This window comes from Heloderma suspectum, chromosome 12, assembly GCF_057233095.1.
Source record: "Heloderma suspectum isolate Gila_16-S chromosome 12, 16-S_ref, whole genome shotgun sequence".
NCBI classification, from domain to species: Eukaryota; Metazoa; Chordata; class Lepidosauria; order Squamata; family Helodermatidae; genus Heloderma; species Heloderma suspectum.
In genome coordinates, this window is record NC_139469.1 from 7,532,135 (window position 1) to 7,556,628 (window position 24,494).

General features: G+C 45.5%; 3 protein-coding genes across 11 annotated transcripts in view; 1 reads left to right on the top strand and 2 right to left on the bottom strand.

The window, feature by feature from the left end:
- Positions 1 to 104: 104 nt before the first annotated feature.
- MRM2 (mitochondrial rRNA methyltransferase 2) lies at positions 105 to 8,668 on the bottom strand. 3 transcript variants are annotated; one of them, XM_084818245.1, is made up of 4 exons: positions 8,636 to 8,668; positions 5,579 to 5,868; positions 2,849 to 3,317; positions 105 to 2,296 (listed from the first exon to the last, which is right to left on the bottom strand). In XM_084818245.1, the coding sequence occupies exons 1-3, from the start codon at positions 8,641 to 8,643 to the stop codon at positions 2,869 to 2,871; spliced, it is 747 nt and encodes a 248-aa protein (XP_084674371.1). In that variant the 5' UTR covers positions 8,644 to 8,668; the 3' UTR covers positions 105 to 2,296; positions 2,849 to 2,868. The 3 variants fall into 3 exon arrangements, with proteins under 3 accessions (XP_084674371.1, XP_084674370.1, XP_084674369.1); XM_084818244.1 differs by having other exon boundaries at positions 108 to 3,317; XM_084818243.1 differs by having other exon boundaries at positions 108 to 3,317; positions 6,345 to 8,668.
- A 240-nt stretch (positions 8,669 to 8,908) lies between these two features.
- On the top strand, positions 8,909 to 23,553 carry NUDT1 (nudix hydrolase 1). 3 transcript variants are annotated; one of them, XM_084818248.1, is made up of 5 exons: positions 8,909 to 8,989; positions 10,999 to 11,362; positions 11,893 to 12,052; positions 16,204 to 16,349; positions 17,316 to 23,553. In XM_084818248.1, the coding sequence occupies exons 3-5, from the start codon at positions 11,901 to 11,903 to the stop codon at positions 17,486 to 17,488; spliced, it is 471 nt and encodes a 156-aa protein (XP_084674374.1). In that variant the 5' UTR covers positions 8,909 to 8,989; positions 10,999 to 11,362; positions 11,893 to 11,900; the 3' UTR covers positions 17,489 to 23,553. The 3 variants fall into 3 exon arrangements, with proteins under 3 accessions (XP_084674374.1, XP_084674373.1, XP_084674372.1); XM_084818247.1 differs by having other exon boundaries at positions 8,909 to 8,977; XM_084818246.1 differs by lacking the exon at positions 10,999 to 11,362 and having other exon boundaries at positions 8,909 to 8,977.
- Positions 14,690 to 24,494, bottom strand: part of SNX8 (sorting nexin 8) — a 48,194-nt gene continuing 38,389 nt past the window's right edge. For all 5 annotated transcript variants that reach the window (XM_084818240.1, XM_084818238.1, XM_084818237.1 and 2 more), the window contains one exon: positions 14,690 to 24,105. In XM_084818240.1, coding sequence (XP_084674366.1) covers positions 23,992 to 24,105 — 114 coding nt within the window. In that variant the 3' untranslated portion in view covers positions 14,690 to 23,991. The remainder of the gene's footprint in view (positions 24,106 to 24,494) is intronic.

Genomic DNA, 24,494 nt, shown 5'->3' on the forward strand with positions numbered 1-24,494 from the left:
CCTCGCGAGATCTCCCCCCCCTCTCTCTCTCTCTCCCCCTCACTTCACTTATGCCCTCCTCCTCGCCCCCTCCTGGCCCCGCCCCTTCGCCGTAATGCGGCGAGGAGCCACCTCCCCGCTCTTCTTCCGGCCGTAGTGTTGGGACTATGTGCGCACCACTCACCTTTCCTGCCCTCCCAGCGCTGGATCCAGGTTTCGGAGGGCCCTCGGGCGAGACCCCAGCCCGGCCCCATGGGCCCCCTCCCCCAGGAGGTCCGCCTTCTCAAAGCCCGTTGTCACCGGCTGCTGTTGCGCCTGTCCTCATCATGGCTACCGGAGAGCCAGAGGAAAAGGAAGCAGCAGCTTTCACTGCTCCTCCTGCGCACCGCCACCCTGGTCTGGGCCAGAGCGAGAGGCAGGCGGGCAACCAGGCTGCAGCGGTGAAGAGGAGGAGCAAGTCCTGGGGGCTCTTGCCAGTGGGCCCCTGCTGGGGTGTGGGCCCTCGGCAGGTGCCCAGCCATGCCTGCCTTCGAGGCCAGCCCTGCCAGCGGCAGCACTGTTGCCGGCGCCAGAGCAAGAGGCGGCAGAAGAAACAGGTCGCAACGCTGAAGAGGGGGAGCAAGGCCGGAGGACTCTTGTCAGTAGGCCCCTTCTGGGGTGTGGGCCCTTGGCAGGTGCCCAGCCACAAGTCTCAACACTGACCCTGCCACCCCCAGCAATATTCTCATTTGTTTTTCCCCATAGTAAATACTGTTTGATTCAGTGAGGCCTGAAGAGGTGGTGCTGCTAGTCATTGTCTACCCGATCCTTTTAATTGGAAATGGCAGGGATTGAACCTGGGACCTTATGCATGCAAAGCAGGAGCCCTACAGAGGCAGCTGCCTTAGGCAAGGCCAGACTACTTATCCATCTATGACAGTAGTGGCTGCTCTGACAGATAATGGCTCTCCTGGAGCAGCCTTCCCCAACTGGGCACCAAACGTGTTGGAGTGCAAGTCCCATCATCCTCAAGCAGCATGACATCGGCCACTTGGAAATGCAGCTTGTTTTTTAAAAACTAAAATCAGAAATAAAGTATTAACACAAATAAAAGACAAGTGTGTAGGAAGAGCAGGACGTTTTGATGCAGGAAGTGAGGGTAGTCACTAAGGTTAAGGCTGGCTGAGACCCACCCTGTTCTCACAGCAGCCCTCTAGTAAAACTTGTCGCTAGCCATCCTATCGTCCCTCTTCTTCCTATAGCTTTAGGAATAAAGGGATTTTAACAAGGAACGTGCAAGGCCTCCAGTGCTCTCCACAGCCATTCTCGAATGCCTCCTCCGAATATCCACATCAGTTGATGAAAAGAGAAGCAAAATGAGAACAAGTGTGTCATACGTCAGATGTAGTAAAAGTTCTCTTTCAGCGCAGACAGTGCTGCTATTATTTTAAATAAATTGTTAGAACAGTATATGTTGCAAAACTGCATAGTTCCTCAGCATATTTTGTATTTCATATTGTATTTTTTATTCATACCATTTATGCATCACCCTTTAACCAAAGTTCTCTAAGGTCACAATCCTATGCATATTTAGACAGGAAAAAGTCCTGTAATTCCCAGCATTCCCCAGCTAGCCATGCTTGCGGAGGCATGCTGGGAAATGTAGGACTTTTTTTCTGTCTAAGGGCGCAGTCCTATGTATGTTTAGAAAGAAAAAAGGCCTACAACTGGCTGGCTGGGGAATGCTGGGAGTTGTAGGCCTTTTCTCTGTCTAAACATGCATAGGATTGCGCCCTAAATGCGCATAGGATTGCACCTTAAGTTTTTTAAGGATAAAACAAAAATTCCAACAAAAAACACAAGCAATAGAACACCATTATAAAATATATCATTTTAATACAGAGAACAGAGGAAAGGAAGCCTTGCAGCAACAAGTCAATTTAAAACCGAGATCAAAGACATGCATTATACTCGGTACAAATAAGATCTGCCAATTAAATATAATAATAAAGTCCTCATAGGTTGCTCACAGAGGCAAAAAAAAAAGCCTACTGATATTTCTCTTTTCTGGTTTTACTTATTGGCTGATATATAGCTGGCTGACATATAGCCCACACCTTTCGCTCTATGGCTGGGCTGAATGAGTATATCTTACGGCGCAATCCTATGCATGTTTAGACAGAAAAAGTTCTACAACTCCCAGAATTCCCCAGTCAGCCATGCTGGAAATTGTAGGACTTTTATCTGTCTAAACAAAACATGCACAGGACTGCATGCTTAGGGTTCACTCCGATGGCCACTAGACAGCCATAGGATTTTTTGGTTTTCAGGAACTGACCTCAGAGCCCATGCTCCGAGGTCAGCTCCCAGAAAACTGCCTCCCTGCCCCCACCGCCACGTAAGTGGCGCGGTTTGTCCCGGGCTCTGGGCTCCTAAGAGCAGCACGGAGTGGGGGGAAAGGCAGTGTTCCTGGGGGCAGGGAGCGGCGGGGACAGCAAAGCATCGTTATGACACTCCCTATGTGCCAGCTGGCCGCCCCTGCTCCGAAGTGCTGCAGCTAGACAGCCAAAATCAGCCCTCTAGCTGCTAATGCAGGGTGGCCAGAGCACAGAGAAGTTCCCCTCCATGCTCTACCTGCTCTGCACTGGATAGATGGTCACCTCTGAGTTCAGGGGCAGCCGCCTATCCCCATAGGTTTGCACCCTTAATGACTTCCAGATCTACATCATTAGCCGATAAATGATACTTCTTCAAAGCTACTTCTTGTGCTTTTTCCAAACCTACTTTGGTTTGTTGATTTTGTCACTTCCACAAAATCTCCAGCTTGCACCCCAATCCTACGTAGACTGCTGTCACAGGAACCCACTCTGCAGCTTTCATCATAACTGACCGCACAAAGCATGCACAAAGTTACTTGTGTTTCTTCTGCTGGGTATGCTCCATTCTGAATAGTTTCGCCAAGTAGTATGTCTCAGCTGATTCTTTCCTAGTAGCTTGAGGCTTTATGGTTCTCACTTCCTTGAAGTCTTGCATCAGCCTCTTTTGGAGGAGAGGACTCTGCCCGCCATCCCAGAATTTACAAAGCATGGTCCCACCAGGCTGCAAAATGTGCACGGCAAAATCCAAAAGGGTCAAGCAGAGTTGGACCAACTTCTGATGATCTAATTCCCGGATCCCAGTAGCATTATGCGCCATATCGCTCAGGATAACATCCACCTTCCCTTTAGGAAGCAGTTCCTGGATTTTCTGTTGAGTGCTTGGATCTGTGATATCAGCATGAGGCAAAAAGATGGCTCCTTCCAAAGGGGCAATGCGAAGGAGGTCAACTCCAAGGACAAAGCCGACAGGGGCACCTGGGTCTAGAAACGAAGAGTCAGTGTAAGATGACAGGTAGATGATGTATTTCAATGTACCTCTCATTCTAGCCTTAAAGCTCAGGTCCAGTCACAACGTATTTGAAAAGAGCATGAAATGCGAAATATGTTACGCTAACCCTGCTGATGCCTGGTTACCAAACACCACAAGCTTGTACGTAACTGCTCACTAAGGCAAGTAAGAATTCTCTCCAGGGGATCCGGCAAGGAAACATCTATCAGATGGAAGAGACTCCATTTTTCTCTCTTTCCTTTTCTTTCAGGCTGTCGATGGATGAGTGACCATGTCCGAAGGGTACAGGTGACCATGTAGGCTAGTAATACTGTAATACCGTACGTGTGCTAGGAATTTCCACCCCGAACAAACAACCAAGATTCCACATCCTCAGAATGATGCACTTTCCACAGCTGAGCTAGCCCTGGGTCCGGCTCTGCTGGATCAGGCCAAGGGTCCTTCTCGTCCAGCATTCTGGGAACTCATAAGGAAGAGCCTCGCCTGTTGCATGTCCTCTAGGGCCTGGTATTCAGCGGCATACTGAACACAGGAAGTTGCCTTGTGTCAGACCGTTAGTCCATCTAGGCCAGTATTGTCAACGCTGACCGGCAGCAGTGGCTCTCCAGGGTTTCAGGCAGGAGGTTTCCAACCCAACCTGGACATGCCGGGGATTGAACCTGGCATCTTCTGCTCACAAAGTATATACTTTACTACTGAGCTATGGCCCCTCCTCTGAACCTGGAGGTCTCATATAATGACTAATCGCCACCGATAGTCCACCACTCGTCATCCTCCTCCCCCATGAATTACTCTAATTCTGTTTTAAAACCATTGAAGACACTGTCCATCACCGCATCGTGTGGCTGCAAATTCCTGAAGTTAATTATGCAATGTGTGATTTATTTTATTTTGTTTGTAAAGCTATCTAGTCCCCCTTCCAGTGGGAGTACTACCTGCCTTTCCCCAACATTGAAGTTGTTGTTGTTGTTGTTATTATTATATATTCGGGGGGGGGGGGGTCCTCTTGCAAGGAACCCAAGGTGGCCTTGTGCTCTTCCTCTCCATTTTATCCTCACAACAACCCTGTGAGGGTGGGTTAGGCTGAGAGTCAGTGACTGGCCCAAAGTCACCCAGTGAGCTTCATGGCTGAGTGGGGACTAGAACGCAGATGGGAGATCTGGGTTCCTAGTCCAACACTCTAACCACTACACCACACTATAGCCACTGAGGGAAGCCACCATCTGCACACACATTTGCAAGGAAGTTTCCTTCCCCCTCCTTCAATATGCCTTAGGAAACTTCCTCGCCTTCACTATCTGCAGCCCTCCTATGCAGACGCTGACAACCTACTGTCAGACTCATCCATGCCCAGCATGCTAATCCGTTCCAGCCCATAAATGCTATTTTTAGCACTCTCATGACAAGCTGTTTTAAAAGCAAGCCTTTCTGTAAAGATCAATATTTCAGAAATCATCTTCATTGATCACTGTCACGTCTTGTTGTCAAGCCATTCCAGAGCCAGCCAGCCGCAGCATTTTCCACTGTCAGAGCACTTTTCCCTGACATTAATGAATTAAATCAAGTCCCTCCGAGATGTCCCTCGCCATCATTTCCCAGAGGGAAAAAGACATTATATTAAAATGAGGTCTCTGGCAAGGGTGAAAACAGAATTATAATGAACTTTCCCAGACAAGAAATTTGAATTGCATTTCTTTTTATTATTTATTTAGTTAGGGATAAATCGATATAGACAGATAATGTATACTACCATCACTGAACATGGTTCCTTACAGAGTTTCACAGCCAAGAAAATATACAGGCCCCTGCTCCCAAGGAGCCTACAGTTTAAGATAATCGGGGCCATTCTATGTGTCATGCCGAAGACCACCTCAATGAAGGGTCGTCCATCTCACAACCATAGCCATCCCATCATGCTATATGAGAGAGATGAGAGGGGGAGAGGGGGTCATTTGTCTATCTAGCCTTGTGCTTTCTCTCCATCGCTGGCCCAGCCAGATGCCCTGGGAAGTTCACAAGCAGAGCAAGATGGAGAGACACAGCTCCTGTTGTTCGCCCCTGCTAGGTTCTTACGGATTTATTTTAAAGTGATATTCTTAAAAACAGATGACCAAATTGCTGTCATGCATCTACCCAACAGCAGTTATAACTACTGGTAGATGAAGGTCACAGACTGCAAGGAAAATGAGCAATAACACTGTGCCATCTACCTGGCTGTCATAAATGCACTCACCAGAGCCTGCAGCATTGACCCTCTGGACTGTAACTTGAGCCCAAGCACCAGGGGCTGTGCCACAGTCGAGCACACACAGCCCGGGGCGAAGGATGCTGTGTTTGTCATCTATTTCCAGCAGTTTGAATGCACTCCGGCAACGATAGCTCTGCTGTTTGGCTCTCTTCACATACGGGTCATTGAAATGCCGTTCCAGCCAACGCTGCTCTGCCCCCGTTTTGCTTTTCAGAGACTGCACTGCAGTGTGGATCCTCTGACACTGAAGCAAAAGACTTGGCAGCTTCCAATACCTGTAGGAAAGAAAAGCAAATTGTTCCGCTGCTATATGATCACAGCTTGTTAGATGGCTATAGACCAAGATCTACAACTTGGCCTCTGCCTGTATGGATTTTCAATATCCTTCCCATTTCCTCTTCTAAAATTAATGAGTGGATCCAGATTTAATCATACTTAGCATAGAACCATTGAAATCAATGGACATGACTCACTTACGTCCCATTATTTCAATGGGTCTACCTTGACTAAATTTGGATCGGAGCCAGTGGACTATATATATATATATATATTTTTATGTAGAGATTTCTATCCTGCCATTCTGGTGCCTAAACACTACTCAGGTGCCTTACAACAATTAAAAAAAATCAAAATGTCATAAAATACAATCAAACTACAAAAGCAGAGACCACAGATAGTACATAACCTTTACATGAAACAGCAGATACCTAGCAGGCAAAAAACCTGCTGGAATAAAAATATTTTTACTAACCAGTGAAAGTCAGCCAGAGGGAGCCATCCACACTTCACAGGGTAAGGCTGTGCAGCTATGGAGAAGGCCCTATCTCTTTTTGCCATCAACTGTGTCTCCACCCTAGGTAGGACACAGGAAAGGGCCTCACCTTCTGATCTTAAGGAGCAGGAAGTATGGTACAGGAGGAGGCAACCCCAGTCTAGTTCCTGGTGTAGGTTGTTTATTTCAGTCCCAAAATGAGGCCTGAAGCTGGACTGAAATGGATTGATAATCACTTTTCATCCAAGAAACCCTGGAACTGAGATCCCACTCTATGCTGAGTATGTTGCACCCAAACAGAAAATTTGAGACTGGATAGAAATAATCTAATATGGTGGGGTCCAGAGAGGAATTTTTCAATAAGGGTCTTACTACAGGTAACTTAAGGCTGGATGGAACTATACCCTCCTTTATCATTCACCCCTCTCCTCACTTACTTGACCAAGCCTCTTTTGGCTGCATTAATCAACCACACTCCAAACCCTTGGATGAACTCCAAGGCATAATCTTTCAGTAACTAGAGTCTACTTCATCAGATGCATAAAGTATTATCCTGAGTTACAGGGATATATACACATAGTTGTGGGTAACTGTAAACAGTGAAGTCAGAGAGAAATGAAATGCAGAAAGTACAGACGGTGACAATTACGTTATTAAGTGTGGCCATTCACAAAACAGTTGATGCCAATAACACAAACACAATAACATTCTGGGTAAGCCGATCCACACATGAAATTAAAAAAAACCAAAAAACCTTTATCCTGATTATTTCCCTCAGACTTCACTGTCTACAATCCCTGCCCACCCTACCTGGTGTGTGTATATTCCATCCTTCCCCAGCCTGGTGCCCTCCAGATGTGTTGGACTACAATTTCCAGCATCCCCCAACCAGGCTGGAGAAGGCTGGTATATGCATTGTTGTTGTTGTTCAGTTGTTAAGTCGTGTCTGACTCTTCGTGACCCCATGGACCATAGCATGCCAGGCCTTCCTGTCCTCCACTCTCTCCCGGAGTGTGCTCAAGTTCATATTCATTGCATCGGTGATACTATCTAGCCATCTCATCCTCTGCCGTCCCCTTCTCCTTTTGCCTTCAATCTTTCCCAGCATCAGGGTCTTTTCCAGGGAGTTTTCTCTTCGCATTAGGTGGCCAAAATATTTGAGCTTCAGTATCTGTCCTTCCAATGACTAGTCAGGGTAATGAGCAGTCAGGGTATTCCATGGGGTTTTCTTGGCAAGAATACTGGAGTGGGTTGCCATTTCCTTCTCCAGTGGGACACGTTTTGTCAGAACCCTCTGCCATGACCTGTCCATCTTGGGTGGCCCTGCACGGCATAGCTTATGGCTTCACTGAGTTACGCAAGCCCCTTCGCCACAACAAGGCAGTGATCCATAAAGGGGGGTATATGCACACACACACGTATAACTCACCGTTAACACCTTATACATCTGATAAAGTAGGTAAAAAAAGGTAAAGGTGTCCCCAACCAGTCGTGTCCGACTCTAGGGTGTGGTGCTCATCTCCATTTCTAAGCCGAAGAGCCAGCGCTGTCCGAAGACGCTTCCGTGGTCATGTGGCCGGCATGACTGAACACCGAGGTGCACGGAACGCTGTTACCTTTCCCGCCGAAGTGGTGCCTATTTATCTACTTGCAATTTCTTGCTTTCGAACTGCCAGGTTGGCAGGAGCTGGGACAGAAGACGGGAGCTCGCTCCGTCACGCGGCACTCGGGTCTCGAACTGCTGACCTGCCGACCTTCCGGTCTGCAGTCCAGCGTCTTAACCATTAAGCTCTAGTCCAAAAGCTTATGCCACCATCAGTGTGTTAGGCTGCAATCCTACGCATGTTTAAACAGGAAAAAAAGTCCCACAACTACCAGCATTGGCCACGGCTGGCTGGGGAATGCTAGGAGTTACAGGCCCTTTTTCTATGTAAACATGCATCGGACTGGGCTCTTAGACTTTGCCACAAGACACTTCGCAGTTTCTGCTTGGCCCTGCGGCACGTACAGGCGTCACCTAGCAACGGAGAAGCTCTTTTTCCATTCATACGCAAACTGGACCAACTAAAACCCAAACAAGCGGCCCTCCAAGGAGAGCCAACGAAGCCAGCGTGGACAGGAGGGCAATTTTAGGCTGCCCTCCTCTGCCCCTTCACTCGGGGAGGTTTGTTTTGCAAGCCTGCCGAGGTGAGGATGCCGTTTCCCTGGCCCGGGGAAGAGGAGAGCCGCTCGCTCCTGCCGGGCGGCGCGCGCCCCCGGCGGCTACTCACCGGCTCATGGCTCCCTCCAGCCAGGCCGCTCCCGCGAGCGGGCGGGCACTTCCCGGGGTTGTACCGGCCTGGTCCGCCCCCTCAAGCGTCCCCTGAGAAACGCAGCTCGGCGTTCCAGGTTCCGCCGCGCAATGATACCGGCGCTGAGGCGTCGTTAGGGAGCGAGCGTTGAGCCTCTGCTCTTCTTTCTGCGAGCTCCTCCTCTTCCTCCCTCTCCCCTTTGCCAAGCACCGCCTCGAAAAGGGCCGCGCCTGCCCGGGCCCCTCCTCCTCCTCCTGCAGGCGGTGTTTGTTTCCCGCCCGGCTATCGGAGCTACCGGGGAGCTGCTCTCTGGCGCGCGCGGTAGGAACGCAAGTGTGTTTCCGCGGGAGGGAAAGACGAGGGAGCTTAATGCTAGCTGGCCGGGGCTCGACCCTCCTTGCTATCAGTGCCTTTGAAGTAGAGCCGAAGGCAGACTGCAGTTACTCAGAGGGTGTGAGTGAAATGCACTCTACACATGCTCAAGGAGGCCGCTTAACAAGATCAGCCTCGGACGGCCTTCTCTCTGTCCCATCAGCCAGGACAGCTAGACTGGTGGGGACGAGGGAGAGGGCCTTTTCTGTGGTGGCCCCCACTCTGTGGAACTTCCTCCCTAGGGAACTCCGCCATGCCCCCTCTTTAATGAGCTTCCGCCGTGCATTAAAAACGTGGCTGTTCAGGCAGGCATTTGGGGTGGGTTAGGGTATTTTAGGAAATGTTTTTATTGTAGAATTTTATTGTTTTAAACTGTTTTTATTGTATGTTGTACATCGCCCAGAGTGGCTGGGTGACCAGCCAGATGGGCGATTAATAAACTTAATAATAAATAAATAATTAAAAAAATAGCATGCCAGGCCTTCCTGTCCTGCGCTCTCTTCCGGAGCATGCTCAAGTTCATATTCATTGCATCAGTGATGCTATCCAGCCATCTCATCCTCTGCCGTCCCCTTCTCCTTTTGCCTTCAGTCTTTCCCAGCATCAGGGTCTTTTCCAGTGACTCTTCTCTTTGCATTAGGTGGCCAAAATATTTGAGCTTCAGGATCTGTCCTTCCAATGAGCACTCAGGGTTGATTTCCTTTAGGATGGACTGATTTGACCTCCTTGCAGTCCAGGGGACTCGTAAGAGTCTTCTCCAGCACCACAGTTCGAAAGCATCAGTTCTTCGGCGCTCAGCCTTCCTTATAGTCCAGCTCTCACAGCCATACATTACTACTGGGAAAACCATAGCTTTGATTAGACGGACCTTTGTCGGCAAGGTGATGTCTCTGCTTCTTACTATGCTGTCTAGGTTTGCCATAGCTTTCCTCCCAAGGAGCAAGCGTCTTTTAATTTCATGGCTACAGTCACCGTCTGTGGTGATCTTGGAGCCCAAGAAAATAAAATCTGTCACTGCTTCCATTTCTTCCCCTTCTATATGCCAGGAAGTGGTGGGGCCAGATGCCATGATCTTAGTTTTTTTTAATGTTGAGTTTCAAACCAGCTTTTGCACTCTCCACTTTCACCCTCAACAAGAGGCTCTTTAGATCCTCTTCGCTTTCTGCCATTAGGGTGCTAATTGACCGGGGGTAGGTGGGTGGAGAGGCTAGCTTGCTATTGTGCTTTCAGAAGCAGGTTGATATTTAGGCATTAAGAACATAAGAAGAGCCTTGCTGGATCAGACCAAGGGTCCATCTAGTCCAGCATTCTGTTCTCATCGTGGCCAGCCAGCTGCCCCCAAGAAACCCACAAGCAGGGCATGAGCACAACAGCACCCTCCTGCCCATGTTCCCCAGCAACTGGTGTACCTAGGCATATTGCCTCTGATGCTGGAAGTAGCATATAGCCGTCAGGACTAGTAGCCATTGATAGCCAGGCATTTGTCCAATCCCCTTTTAAAGCCATCCAAAGTGGTGGCCATCACTACCTGTTGTGGTAGTGAATTCCATAGTTTAACTATGTATTGTGTGAGCAGAGTCCTTCCTTTTATCTGGCCTGAATCTCCCACCAATCAGATTAATGGGATGACTCTGGGTTCTAGTATTATGAGAGAAGGAGAAAAATGTCTCCTTATCCACTTTCTTCTTCCATAGTGCCTCCCTGTGCTTGCCTATTTTCACAGCTAAACAATCCCAGCTGTTGTAACCTTTCTTCGTAAGGGAGTTGCTCCAGCCCCTTTATCATTTTAAGGCACAATCCTATGCATGTTTAGACAGAGCAAAGGCCTACAACACCCAGCATGCCCCAGCCATGCTGGCTGGGGCATGCTGAAAGTTGTAGGCCTTTGCTCTGTCTAAACATACATAGGATTGTGCCTTTAGGTATGCCCTTTTCTGCACTTTTTCCAACTCTACAATGGCCTTTTTTAGATGTGCTGTCCAGAACTGTAGATTAAAGCTCTGATATAAGAATGATCACCTCCACATCCAGCCACGACTAAAAAGTACAACCACAGCGGCCAGTGTAAGAAGTTGGCGAATGCTAGATGAAAGCATTTCCCCATGAGATCTATCCACACAATCTAGACCACAGAAAGAGGAAACAAGAGCAGGTGCATTGCAGGAAGGTGCAAAAAAGCCCTGTATGAACCACATGGCCCAAGGAAAGATACCACTTGTGATTGTCACTAAAGCAGAATAGAAAGCCGAAAAAACTACCATTGGATTAAAGGGACTAGTTGATGAAGGTGTTACAATGGCAGATGTGGAAAATGCAAAAAACAAAAACCCCAAGGTAAGCGCTCTTACTCACTCCTAATAACATTTATATGCCAAATTCTTCGCATGTTTATTTAGAAGTGCCACAGAGTGCAGTGGGGTTTTGTGTGGCCTGAAATTAGTGTGCACGTTTCTATAGCCCTCTATGCATATTCAGGTGCACCTAAATCTGATGAAATGATGTGCGGGTGAGTGTAGGCATACCAAAGTCTGCACGGCATCATGATGTTCCTCGGAAATTAGTTGTTCTGATTTGAATTCAACTTATTGGGGGATGAAAGATGCAGAGGAATTTGCTTTACAAGAGTGGAAACTTACTATTTCAGAAATAAGACTGTTGGGGTAAGAGATGAATGGCTGTGTCTGGTTAAATTCACTTTTTTTTCTTAAATGCTTCTTTAGAACTGCATTTTTTACCCAAGTACACGAACCTCTGAAGAGCAGTGGCTCCCCGAATTACCGTTCAGCCTTGTCGACTGCTGGCTGTTGTGGTCTGCTGAGCTTCATTTGTCCTGAGCATGTGTTGTTGACCTTCCCTCTGCACAGGGCACAGCATGCTGACAACCAAGTTATTCACCCTGGTGCTGGTGGTGCAGCCGCAGCGAGTCCTGCTGGGTATGAAGAAACGTGGCTTCGGGGCTGGACTCTGGAATGGATTTGGAGGGAAGGTGCACCCAGGCGAAACAGTTGAGCAGGCAGCTAGAAGGTGAGAATGGAACAACCTTGGGATCAATTGCCTTGTGCAACACAGGGCCTTCTTGTGTCTGCAGTAGACTGTTTATCTATTATATGCAAAATATGTGTAGAATAGACAGCGGGGAGGGGAATAGGAGAAAACAAAAATATAGGCTGACTGGATGTTACAGTCATGATGTCTACACAGTCAGAGTCTTAAGACGATACGGAGGGGGATGCCTTGCAAACATTCAGATTGGCCTCTGCCACATGATGTGGCAGGTTTCGGTGCCCCAAGGACCACTGGGAACAAGAAAGTAGCAGACAATTGTTGGTCTTCCATTTTATAGTTCCATTTTGTATTCCTTCCATAGGTATTACACTACATGGATTTTGACATTTCTCTTATGGCCTTTGTTTTTTGTCTGATTTTTTCTCCCACTTTTCCTCCAAGATGGCATATGTCGTTCTCCTACCACCATCATAGGAAAGGCCCATGGTCAGTGGTAGAACACATGTTTTGCATGCAGAAGGTCTCAGGTTCGATCCCCATGTTCTCCAGGAATGGATCCTTCCTGAAACCCTGGAGAGCCGCTGCTCCCAGTCAGTGCCAACAATAGTGGGCTAGATGGACCCAGGGTCTGACTCAGCGTATGGCAGCTTCCTATGTTCCTGTGTTCACCAGCAACAAAAAAGTATCCTCACAACAACTCTATGAGGTAGACTGGCCCAGAGTCACCCAATGAGCTTCAGTGGCTGAGTGGGGATTTGAACCCAGTCTCCCCAGTCCTAATCTGACACTTTAACTACTATGCTGTCCAGGCTGTCCAGATTGTGTGAACTAGCATTTTGGGAGGGATGGTCTTTATTCCACGATTATCAAGCTCCCCCGCAGTTGTGATTTTTAGAACTGCTGTCAGAGACATGCAGGATCAGCGACTTCACAGATTCCATAAGCATGCCCAGTCTTTGTGTGGTATATGCAAGAGGTATTGTATGAAGCATTCTAAAATGATGTATCATCTTAGGGCATTTTTTTCTTGTGTTTCACATTCTCCACACCATGCATAATTTTGTACCCCTTTATCATGGCTTCCCTGACCCCCCTTTTTTCCTAGCTAAACAATCCCAGCTGTTGTAACTGTCTCTCATAGGCAAGATGCTCCAGCCCCTTGATCATTTTAGTTGACCTTTTCCAGCTCTACAGTATCTTTTTTTTAGGTGTGGTGACCAGAACTGTACACAGTATTCCAAGTGTGGTCGCACCATAGATTTGTATAGGGGCAGTATGATATTGGCAGTTTTATTCTCAATCCCTTTTCTGATTATGCCTAACATGGTGTTTGCCTTTTGTACAGCGGCCACACACTGGGTTGACACCTGTCCACCACAATCCCAAGATCTCTTTCCTGGTCAGTCACCACTAGCTCAGATCCCATCAGGCTATACTTGAAGTTAGGATTTTTTGCCCCAGCTTGCATCACTTTACACTTGCTTACATTGAACCACATTGGCCATTTCGATGCCCATTCTCCCAGTTTGGAGAGATCCTTTTGGAGCTCTTCACAATCCCTTTTTATTTTAGCCACCCTAAATAACTTGGTGTCATCCGCAAACTTGGCCACTCCACTGCTCACTCCCAATTCTAGATCATTTATGAACAGGTTGAAAAACATTAGTCCTAATACAGATCCCTGTGAGACCCCACTATTTACTTCCCTCCATTGGGAGAATTTACCATTTATTCCTACTCTCTGCTTTCTCTTCTTTAACCAGTTACTGATCAATAAGAGGACCCGTCCTCTGATTCCATGACTGCTAATTTTCCTCAGGAGTCTTTGGTGAGGGACTTTATCAAAACCCTTTTGGAATTCCAAGTAAACAAAGTCTACTGGATCACCCTGTCTACATGTTTATTGACACTCTCAAAGAACTCTAAAAGGTTAGTGAGACAGGGCTTACCATTACAGAAGCTGTGTTGATTCTTTTTCAGCAAGGCTTGTCCTTCTATATGCTTACTGATTTTATCTTTAATAATGCCTTCAACCAATTTACCTGGAACAGACATTAAGCTAACTGGCTTGTAATATCCTGGGTCCCCAGATCCCTTTTTGAAAATTGGTGTTACAGTTGGCCATTTCCAGTCCTCTGGTATAGAGGCTGATCTTAGGGACATGTTGCACATTTTGGTTAGAAGATCAGCAATTTCATATTTGAGTCCTTTGAGAACTCTAGAATGGGTGCCATCTGGGCCTGGTGATTTATTTGCTTTCAATTTATCAATAAGGTTGAGAACTTCATCTTGTGTCACCACTATTTGCCTCAGTTCCTCAGACCCCTTTCCTGAAAACATCAGTTCAGGCACAGGTATCCATCCTACATCTTCCGCAGTGAAGACAGATGAAAAGAATTCATTCAGCTTCCCTGCAATCTCCCTGTCCTCCTTCAGTACTCCTTTAACTCCATTGTCATCCAGTGGTCGAACTGCCTCCCTAGCTGGTTTTCTGCTTCTGATATAAAGAATTCTTCACTGTTGGCCTTGATGATGCTAGTGATATGCTCTTCAAAATGCTTTTTTGCATCTTGTATTGTCTGCTTGCATCGTCTTTGTGCAACTCCCTTTTGTTTTCCTCACTTGGGCAAGGGATTTAATCCTTTTGACTCCCCCTTTTAGCTTCTGTTTCACCAGTTCCCTCATTTTAGAGAAGTTTCCTCTTTTGAAGTCAAATGTGACTGTGTTGGACTTCCTGGGCAATTGTCCACTTAATTATATATTAAATCTGATAGTACTGTGATTACTGTTTCCAATTGGTTCAACGACATTTACATCTCATACTAGGTCCTGGGCGACACCACTTAGGATTAAACCAAGGTCGCCTCCCCTCTAGTCAGTTCCATGACCAACTTTTCTAGGGCACAATCATTTAGGGCATCTAGAAATTTACCCCCTTTCTCGTGGCTGGAACATGCATTTATCCAATCAATGTGGGGGTAATTGAAGTCGTTTCCTTGAAGTGTTCAAGAAAAACAAAACAAACCTCTCTGCGCATAGAAAGCTAGTAAATCAGTGAGAATGCTTGGCTTTTTAGCAAGCATGGAAAAGGCTGAGCAGCTCTCTTTCCCCTTGAGAAGTGAATCAACAGCAAGTTGGTAGGATATGCTGCCTAGGACCGTGGCATTAGCTTGGTGTGTACAACAGTCGCACTCAGATTCCATCACTATCTCTGCCTCGAAACACATTCTGATGACAACTTTGGAGTCAGAGCAATATATCCCGATCCTACTCAGGTGCTGTGTCGCCGCATTAGAAGACATATAGCAATTGCCTGACTGAGATAAAATGACTGAAGACCAGCGGAAAGCTGTATGTTTCAACATGATCTCCTGTTACTCATCAGTTACACCTAACAGGTCCACAATGTCCCTTGCCTTTGCACTGTGCTTATAGGAATTTATCAAGCAGTCATTGTAATCACCTATCCGGTCCCATCTTAATCCAGGATGCGTTTTCTGTCTTTCTGTTGTGCAGGAAAACTGACCCACACACGAGCCTTTCAAACTGTCCTGCTGAAACCGTTGTGGCATCTTAGTCAGCTGCCTAATTATTGCAACGCGAAGCTTTTAGCTCCATTGCTGAAAAAATGCCTTCTCTTTTAGAGACAGCCACTGTGTGTTCCAGGAAGATTGGCTAAAATTAGACAAAAGCATTAAATCAAGGGGGTAATTCTAAAAAATGGAAGTTCTCAGAGAAGTGCCAAAGAGAGGCTGGAGCCCTACCCTGGGCTCCCATTATCCTTAATGGGGAGTGGCTGCCAGAAGTTTTCAGCTGCACACATTACTCACGTTAAAGACAGGTCTAGTTAACTGCATCAGCTAAACATCCGCAGGCATTCAAACTATTAGCAATTTTCTCCTGTTTGGGAGAAAAATGGGATCATTTTACAGTTCCTATCTACCAGTGTCAGGTACAGAAGAAACTGAAAGTAGTGCAGGATGAGCAACACAGTAATGAAGACCCACTGGTATGAGAGGAAAAGGAAAGAGCACGTGAGCCTGAACCTCGCTCCAGAATTGCACGTGTCATGCCATGTGCTTATAATTGACTTTGTTTCTTCTGGAAAAAAATAGAAGCGTTAAACCCTTAATGTTCCGAATGCAGTTAACTTTGTTTGTTATATTCAGGGAATTACAGGAAGAGAGTGGACTGACGGTGGACACTTTGCAAAAGATGGGCCAGATCACGTTTGAATTTGTGGGCAACACTGAGCTGATGGAAGTCCATATCTTCCGCGCTGACAGTTTTCATGGAGATCCCACGGAAAGCGATGGTAGGGATGCAGTCAGGAGGGGCAGTGTAGTGAGAATGCTTGCCCTTCTCATTTCTTTATACTTTTCCTGATCTTTATCCAATATATTTTTTTTTTTTACACTTTTAAAGTGCTTCCCTCGCCCAGCCTGACTGGAGACATGGGGAGTTTCATGTTCCCCTTATTGCACTATCCAACTCTGCAGGAGTTATCTAAATAGCATATAGGAAGCCTAAGGCTGCATCATGTAGTAAACCTGGCCACAGCTCACAAAAGTGGTCTGGTTATGCAAACATGGAAGGAGTGAACATGAGCAATAGTGCATCAGTAACATCTGAATAACTGTATCCTCTGCTCACAAAGGTTGCTGCTTCAGTAAATCACACTGCTCCTAGAAGTAGGTCACTGGAACTCCTATGAGACATTGGACTCGGGTACAGAAACTTCATTAAACTGAAATCACTGTTTCACAATAATGGTTAAAATAACATGCTTTTGTAATTCGTATAGATATCAGATGTTAGAATAATAAAGTTAATGCTTTAAAAACACTTGAAGATTATTTGCACTGGTCAATTGACCAAATCCCTTTGACTGGTCAATGCTTAACTATCTGGTGGGAGTTCTTGTTGTATCTCCTTCCCTCTTGTTCCACCTTTGTAGTGCATTAGCATAACAGCCAGAGTTTCTATGCATAAGGGCTGTCTACCAACATCTTCATGGAGCCAAAACCCAGAAGATGCAATAGCTTCATCCCGTTCCCGTTTGTTCTCTCTGATGGTGGCCAGCTTTCTAGATGCCAACAGTAACTGTAACACTGAAGCCAGGTGATACGCCATGAAAAGTGGTTTGAGAGATGTATTACTTCCCGTGGTGTGTGGCGGGTGGGGGAGGGAGGCATTTGAGCATAGCCACCTCTGAGAAAAAGACAATCTGTTTCTATCCTTAATTATTCTTTCCCTTTATGTCTTCTGCCTGCCCTTGCAGAAATGTGCCCTCAGTGGTTCAAGCTAGACCAGGTGCCCTTCAAGAACATGTGGCCTGATGATATCTACTGGTTTCCTCTCCTACTCCAGAAGAAGTTGTTCCTTGGTTACTTTAAGTTCCAGGGGCAGGACACTATCTTAGAGTACACCCTGAAAGAGGTGGAGGAGGTGTAAGAAGAAACAAAGCACAGGAGGAACCCTCTTGACTGAAACACAAATCATTGCCCATATTGGGCAAGAGGCAAGCATTTTAACTTAACATAATCTCCTCCACAGCAAAGGAAACAACCCTTGAAGAAGTGGATGGCAGGCAGAAAAAAGGAGCATCTGCTCTCTTGTAGGAGAATAAAGGTCCCTAACTGTGACACCACTTGCTACTCCTTTTCAGCTGGGCTTTTTGTGGTAGTAATTGGTTGTTTTAGCATGTGCCCTAACGAGTTAGATTTGTCCCAAAGGCTAGGTGAGCTCCTTTCTCGACTTACTTAAATAATGTTGTTTTTCTGTATGTGTTCTAACAAGAGGACAGACTCCTAAATTCTCAAGTAGATATTATACTGCCTGTACATTAGTGGCTTAGCTTCTCATTTTTCTTCCTGGCAACAATTACGGACAGAAGCACTGCATGCATCCTGCACCCAAATAATTTCTATGAGGAAGTCTTACTGATTAATGGATGGTGAGAGAAGGACCAATATGTAGTATTAGAATGTCAGCTGTCCTTTCCAGCTATAGCTTGAAGAGTCTCTATGGTAGCTTAGAACATGTCCTTTGCAAGAAAAAGGCCTCGGGTTCAATCTTTGGCATCTCCAGGTATGGCTGGGAAAGACCCCTGCCTGAAACCATAACACCTTGATCACAGAGACGTGAATGACCAAGTGCTACCCACTCACTGCTGCTAATGCAATGTTTAGAAGGTGAATAGTACATTTACAGCTGAAATAAACTTTAACTTTTAATATACATTTAGCACATCTCTTACAAATACATATTTTTGTAACATTTGATATACTTTTGGGAAGGTCATAATCTGTAAACATTTATTAAGTCTACCAGCTGTAGTAAGAAGTTCTCTTATTCCTGCAGTTTGATAAAGTGCTTCATTTTTAAAAAAAACAACAACACTATTTTTGTCAAGTGGGCAGGAGGTATGGAGTTTACAAAATCCAAGAGGATTACAGGGAAAAACACCCCTCTTCAGCTGGTGCTTTAGCAAGGACATTTTTGAAAAGCAAAATAACAGGAAGTTAACATTTGAGAGTTTGGCAGTTGTTCCACATGATCATCTTCCCCTTTAAGATATTTACTACCCGCACAGCTGTTTTCATGTATATTTACTGCTCTACTACAGATACTGTTTCCTCAAAAGAAGTGTAAATACCTCAAAAGCTGCTCTCCCAGTAGAGACTTCTAATTTTACACAGCTGTTTTGACTAGGCAAAGTTGAAGGAAAGCATTAAGGGTGCAATCCTATGCATGTTTTGACAGAAAAAAAGCCCTTCCACTCCTAGCATGGCTGGCTGAGGAATGCTGGGAGTTATAGGACTTTTTCCGTCTAAACATGGATAGGTTTGCAGCCTAAGAGACTTAACATATCAATCCTAAACATAGGAGTTTTTCCCATTCATATGAATGCTGCAATGCTTTGTGCAGATGAAGGAATAAGCCCCATTGGTCCTGGTGGGGTTTACTTTGGAGTAAACATGTAGAAGGTCACCGTCTTGCAGTCCAATGCTATACACATTCATCTGGAAGCAAATCCTACAGAGTTCATATGGGAGTTGTGCAAAGGATTGCAGGCTAGAAACTGGCTTTAGAAATGCTGGACACATATCTGTCTTTGAGTTGGTTGATCAGACGTCAGATAGCACATGTAAACTGAATTGCCTTGATTGTATAAGGCAGTTCAAAAGTAAGGAGGTTGAGTCTTACTTAGTGGCCTGTGGAAGTTCCTAAACCATCCAGCATTTTCTTTTAGGCTTCTGCAGTTTTACCTTGAGGGGGCATTTGTAGAAAAAAGTTCGCACATTCCATAGCAGATTCCCAGGGGAGCCCCGGCTCCCAAACACAGGGAGAAATAGCTACTGGGCTCTAGGTACCACAACCCAACTGGGGTGATGAGAGCATAGGTTGAGAGGACCCATGCAGCATTAGGGCTTGCTTAATGGCCAGCTCTGTTGCAATTAGGGATTTTGGAAAAATCTGGAACAGAATAAAATGAGTTTGGATTTCTATGAATCAGACGCATGGATTCCACAACAGGCCAGCTTTTCCCGAGTCGCACAGATTCCACAGACTTACAGACCTTTTTTTTTTCCTGGAATTTTACGCAAATTTAGACATAAAAATAAAAAATGTAAAAAACACTGGCCGAAAATGCACATATCCCCCATAGACTAAAGCATGAAAATGTGCATTCTGAGGGGGATTTGCTCATTTTTGCAAGTGCGAATTTGCGTACATTTTGGAAATGGGAAAAAATCCGATTCCACCAATGATGGAACAGAAGGCAGCTGACAATCCACGAAATGCAGATGAGATGGATTTTACAAAATCCACAGATCCTAGTTGCAATACCTGCCATTTGCACTGACGTTGAGCTACTGTAGCATGAGCAGAGGCAGTTAACTATAACTAAACACTGAGCTTTGGTGTGCCCTGTCCATGGATGGAAAGCCCTTTTGGCATAAGCATACCAGCACTCAACACATAATGTTCTGTATGCACCATCAGCTATTATGCAACCGCTTCCACTGGTGGGCTGCAGTTGGCACAAGCAGCAATTGCATCACTAAAGCCAATTGCAAAATATGCTTGGAAGTACAATGATTTGTGTGATTGTTCTCCCACACGCACAGGTTGTGATGGAGCACAACCCACATTACCACACTTTCCACCCTCTTTTTGGTTCTTGCAATGGTGCAGTAAGTGCGATTTGAAATGCATTCCTGGAGCACAGCAAAGGAATTGCACCATCATTTGGCAATAGGCCCATTTGGTGAAGCGAATGGGCCCCATGTGGTCATTTTCACACACACATGATTTATGGAACAAGAAAGGGCCCTGCCTCTCCTGGGCTTAGAACAATTAGCTTATCTAACTGCCCTTCTAACTGAAAAAATAATTAAAGTTTAATACTTTTAATCTCCATTATAAAAGCTTTCAAAAATATTCTGTATTAACATATACAAGAAAAGGTAGGTCAGTTTTTCTGCTAAGGACAGGAAGAAACATGTACAGCAAAGGCCTTTGAGCTGGTTGCAGCCTGGTTTATCCTAGCTACTGACGGCCCTTAAACATACAAGGAGAAAGTTCCAAGGCCAGCCTGAGCAATCGATTTGGTCCTAAGTAGGTGAGTCTCCCAACGTCAGAGTCAGGCATTGATGTGGTCCTTGCCTTGGTCTGACCTCCCCTCTCGCAGCTGAGATAGGTGTGTAACTTTTGCATGCAACTTTAATACGATGAGAAACAAAGAGGCTGCCCTCAAAAAAATAAAAACAAGGCAAGGAAGAGGAGATGGGGGGGCTGGAAAGAATTTCCTATTCACTCCAGCAAGGGCAAAAAGGTGAGCTTTAAAAAACACACCATAACATTAATAGGAAGGCTGGTACACACTCAAGATTTGCCTTTTTTGTTTTAAAATATGGTCCCAAGAAACATCACAAAGTGTATTAAGAAGGAACTAGGTTCACTTTCCCTTTGGGGTTTTCTTTCTTGGGGTGGGGGGGAAACAAAATACCCCTCAATTGAGAATTATAAAGATGAAGAAAGATATAACATAAAAAGACATTCTAGTGGATTCCTTGCCTGCAGTGTGAGCTCAACTTTGTAATTTGCAAGACAGATGTACAGACCAACACACTGAACAGTGTTTCTTCCACTGGTCTCTCCCCGCCCCACAAAAAAAATATGCTACAGGGGAGCACCTGCTTTGTTTTTTTAAGCAACAAACTCACATTAACCTGGCTATACATTTATCCTTCACCTTAAAAAAAAAAAATGTGCTCTGGGGATTGGTGGGGGTGGGGACATATCCTGATGATAATTCAGGCACTAGTCCTGCTGTGAACTTGTTGGACTATTTTTTTCAGAGTTCGATTCTGGGGATGAAGAGGTCCCTTTGAATAAAAGTGTTAGATCTGTCTTCACTTGTAAGTTTAGCATGCTGCATTAAATAAAGTGAAAGGAAGGCTGGGTAGCAACACAGACACACACACACTCCAAAGCAGAAATTCAAATAAAGGGGCTTTCATTACTTTCCACATAGGCTTATCAGGAAGGATACAGCCCCCGGCCAACATATGTGACAACAGGGAGTCAACCTTTATGTTCTCCCCAACACACACACACACACACACACACACCTTGCAAGTTCAAAGGCAAGAATGAAGCAAGCACTTCACACATGCTTTGTAGCTGGAAATCTTTCAGTTGTTTCTAACATGATCCCTGTATCATGCTCCTGTGTAGGAAATTACACACACAGATAGTCACATATGACAACTGCATATTTCTATTTTTCAATGTGTATGTACACAGAAAGGGTTTTTTTAAAGGAACGGCACAACACAGCCAAATAGGCAAAGTAAGTTTATGCCAAAATATATCGAATGCACACCAGCAAAAAATATAAACTGTAAGATATCTGTATTAAAGCCCATTTCAGAAAGCAATGCACTATATATATATATATATATATATATTAAAAAAACCAGATAATTTACACCAATGACATTTCCAAACAGGACTATAAATTCCAAAATGATTGGAACATTGAAATGTGTGAAGTAAACCACTTGCTCACAAATATTATAAAAGTCATTCTCAATTCATTTTCTATTTAACTCAACTCAGATTATTTGAAATGGACACAGGTGGACTAGATGTCCGTTGAGATTTTTCAGTACAGAAGGTATTGGAATGTTGTACTTTTAAAGTTTTGCATTTGCATCAGGGACATTTTACAGCACAGATTTCAAGTGTCCACCAAGGACAGTCATCAGGTGGGAACTGACTGAGCAGTAACAATCTCATCTAGCCACTGCTTGGCTTAGCAGCTTTGGAATCTGCATTTCATCCCTCTGCAGGAAGTTCAATTCTTTTCAGACTGGCATTAGTCCTTTTCAGAAATAGTGTGCATTTGCTATACAATTTTTCATGTTTTCTGCATTGTTTTCTAAAACAGCCTTTACCATTGCCTGTTTTGTTTTGTTTTTACCAGTGTGCATTTGATATATTTTGGGTTGGACTTCCCTGTGTCCCCAGAAAAGGCCATAGTCCTCCATAGCTTCCTAGTAGTTGTGCCCTGGCCCAAGTGCATACATGGGAATAGAAGTGTGTGCTAAAGGGTTTTCTACACACAAGTGCTACTGATGTAGCTTGGTGTGCTAGAGCACCTGCACCAGAAAGTCCCAGGTTTGATCCCCAGCATCTCGAGTTAGGGCAAGGAAAGAATCCTGCCTGAAACCCTGAAGAGCCGCTGCCAGTCAGTGTCAACAATACTGGGCTAGATGGACCAGTGGTCTGGCTCAGTAAAAGGCAGCTTCCTATATTCCTATAGAAAGTGTCTCATTTTAAGCAGTCCCTAGTCAGACACTAATTTTGCTGGAGGGCCACTTTAAGAAAGGGGAGGTGCTGAAAGCTCAAAACTTCACCCATAAAGCAGCCTGCTGGCATGTCGTAATGCAGGGATGGACAGAAAGTAGAACTCCAGATGTGTTGGACTTCAACTCCCAGCATTCCTGACCACTGGCCATGCTGGCAGGGGCTTCTGGGATTTGCCTTCTACCAGCCCCTCTCCTAACATCACAGAGGCCACTTGCTCCACATCCCACTTGGGACCAGAATTGGCCCAGGTTTCTCTAGCTGCCCATCCTTACCTTAAGGCAATCTTCATCAATCTGATGCCCTCCATCCCCAATGACCATGCTGGGTGCGGCTGATGGGGCTTCTAGTCCAATACATCTGGAGGGCACCAGGGTTTGGAAGGCTGTCTTAAGATACTGCCACCAGCAAAAGTAGGACTGTATAAAACAACACGCAGAACAAGCTTCCTGATACCAGGTCAGGCTATTTATCCATCTAGTCCAGTCTTGTCTGCCCTGGATGGCAGTGGCAGTCCAGGGTCTCAGGCACAGAGGTGTATTTCCCAGCAGCTGCTGCCTGCTTCTAATGGAAGATGCTGGGGACTGAACCTGAGACCTTTTGCAGGCAATGCCTGGGCTCTACCACTGAGCTATGGTCCCTCCCTAAAAAAAAAACAACCCAACAACAAAACAGTGTTTTCAGGGAGCTCAAGAGGCAGTTGCTTGCCAAGGGCCAATCAGTACGTTTGGGAAAGGTTAAATTAAGGGTATGAGGATATCAGCAACAGAAGATTCCTAGTATCCGCTCAAGTAGAGCGTTAAAGAAAGCTATTGAGATAAGGAAATTGGTCCCCACACCACAGCACTTCAGAATGAAAACCAAAATAATTTAAAAGGTGAGAGATTCTCTCTCTCTCTCTCTGCACTGTCACATTTCCAGGCAGCCCATAAATCATGGAGCAGCTTAAAGCAGCAAAAGACAAAAAAAGAGAGTACAAATATAGCCAACAGGAGGCTACTTTAAACCCCTCGTATGTGCAAGTTGCACAGGCCCTCCCTCCTGGCCTCCCTGCCACACCCCAGAGTCCTAAACCATTAACTGGAGAAGAGGCTGCCCTCCTGGGCTGATGATGGCAGTGTCGGCACGTTGCTGGATCCTGCAAAGAGGCAGCTCAGCTTCGGCTTCAGCTCATTCCAGACTTTGCTCATCTAGAGAACGGAGAGAAGAGAATGGTACCATCACGGAGGCAAGGCTGCAAAGTCCTGGGAGGGACAGCGACTGTGGCTCCAATAAAATTAACAACAAAACACCTCAAGAATTACCTAAGCATTTATAAAGCATTATGAAGAAGACTATAAACACCCGGCCACTTTTCCCATGCAAACATTGCCTCAGAGCAGCCCATTATGCCTTCAGTTAGTTACTTTTGGGGAAGGGCTTGTTACATGCCTCAGTCACAGCACTCTGCTGAGGGGAAAAAATATACCCATAAAGAACTATATCCAGATATTAATGCATATAAAGAAACTACCTGAAAAATGCTGAAAACAGTAAACCATCTAGAGGGCAATTTGGATATTTCTGCTTAGCTAATGTA

Coding starts and splice junctions, on each gene's coding strand:
- MRM2 (XM_084818243.1), bottom strand. CDS start 6,430: ATGGCAAAAAGAGATAGGGCCTTCTCCATAGCTGCACAGCCTTACCCT. Junction 5,869..6,344: donor CCTCTGGCTGACTTTCACTG/GTTAGTAAAAAT, acceptor TCTTTCCTACAG/GTATTGGAAGCTGCCAAGTC. Junction 3,318..5,578: donor GGTCAATGCTGCAGGCTCTG/GTGAGTGCATTT, acceptor CTTCGTTTCTAG/ACCCAGGTGCCCCTGTCGGC.
- NUDT1 (XM_084818248.1), top strand. CDS start 11,901: ATGCTGACAACCAAGTTATTCACCCTGGTGCTGGTGGTGCAGCCGCAG. Junction 12,053..16,203: donor GTTGAGCAGGCAGCTAGAAG/GTGAGAATGGAA, acceptor TGTTATATTCAG/GGAATTACAGGAAGAGAGTG. Junction 16,350..17,315: donor AGATCCCACGGAAAGCGATG/GTAGGGATGCAG, acceptor CTGCCCTTGCAG/AAATGTGCCCTCAGTGGTTC.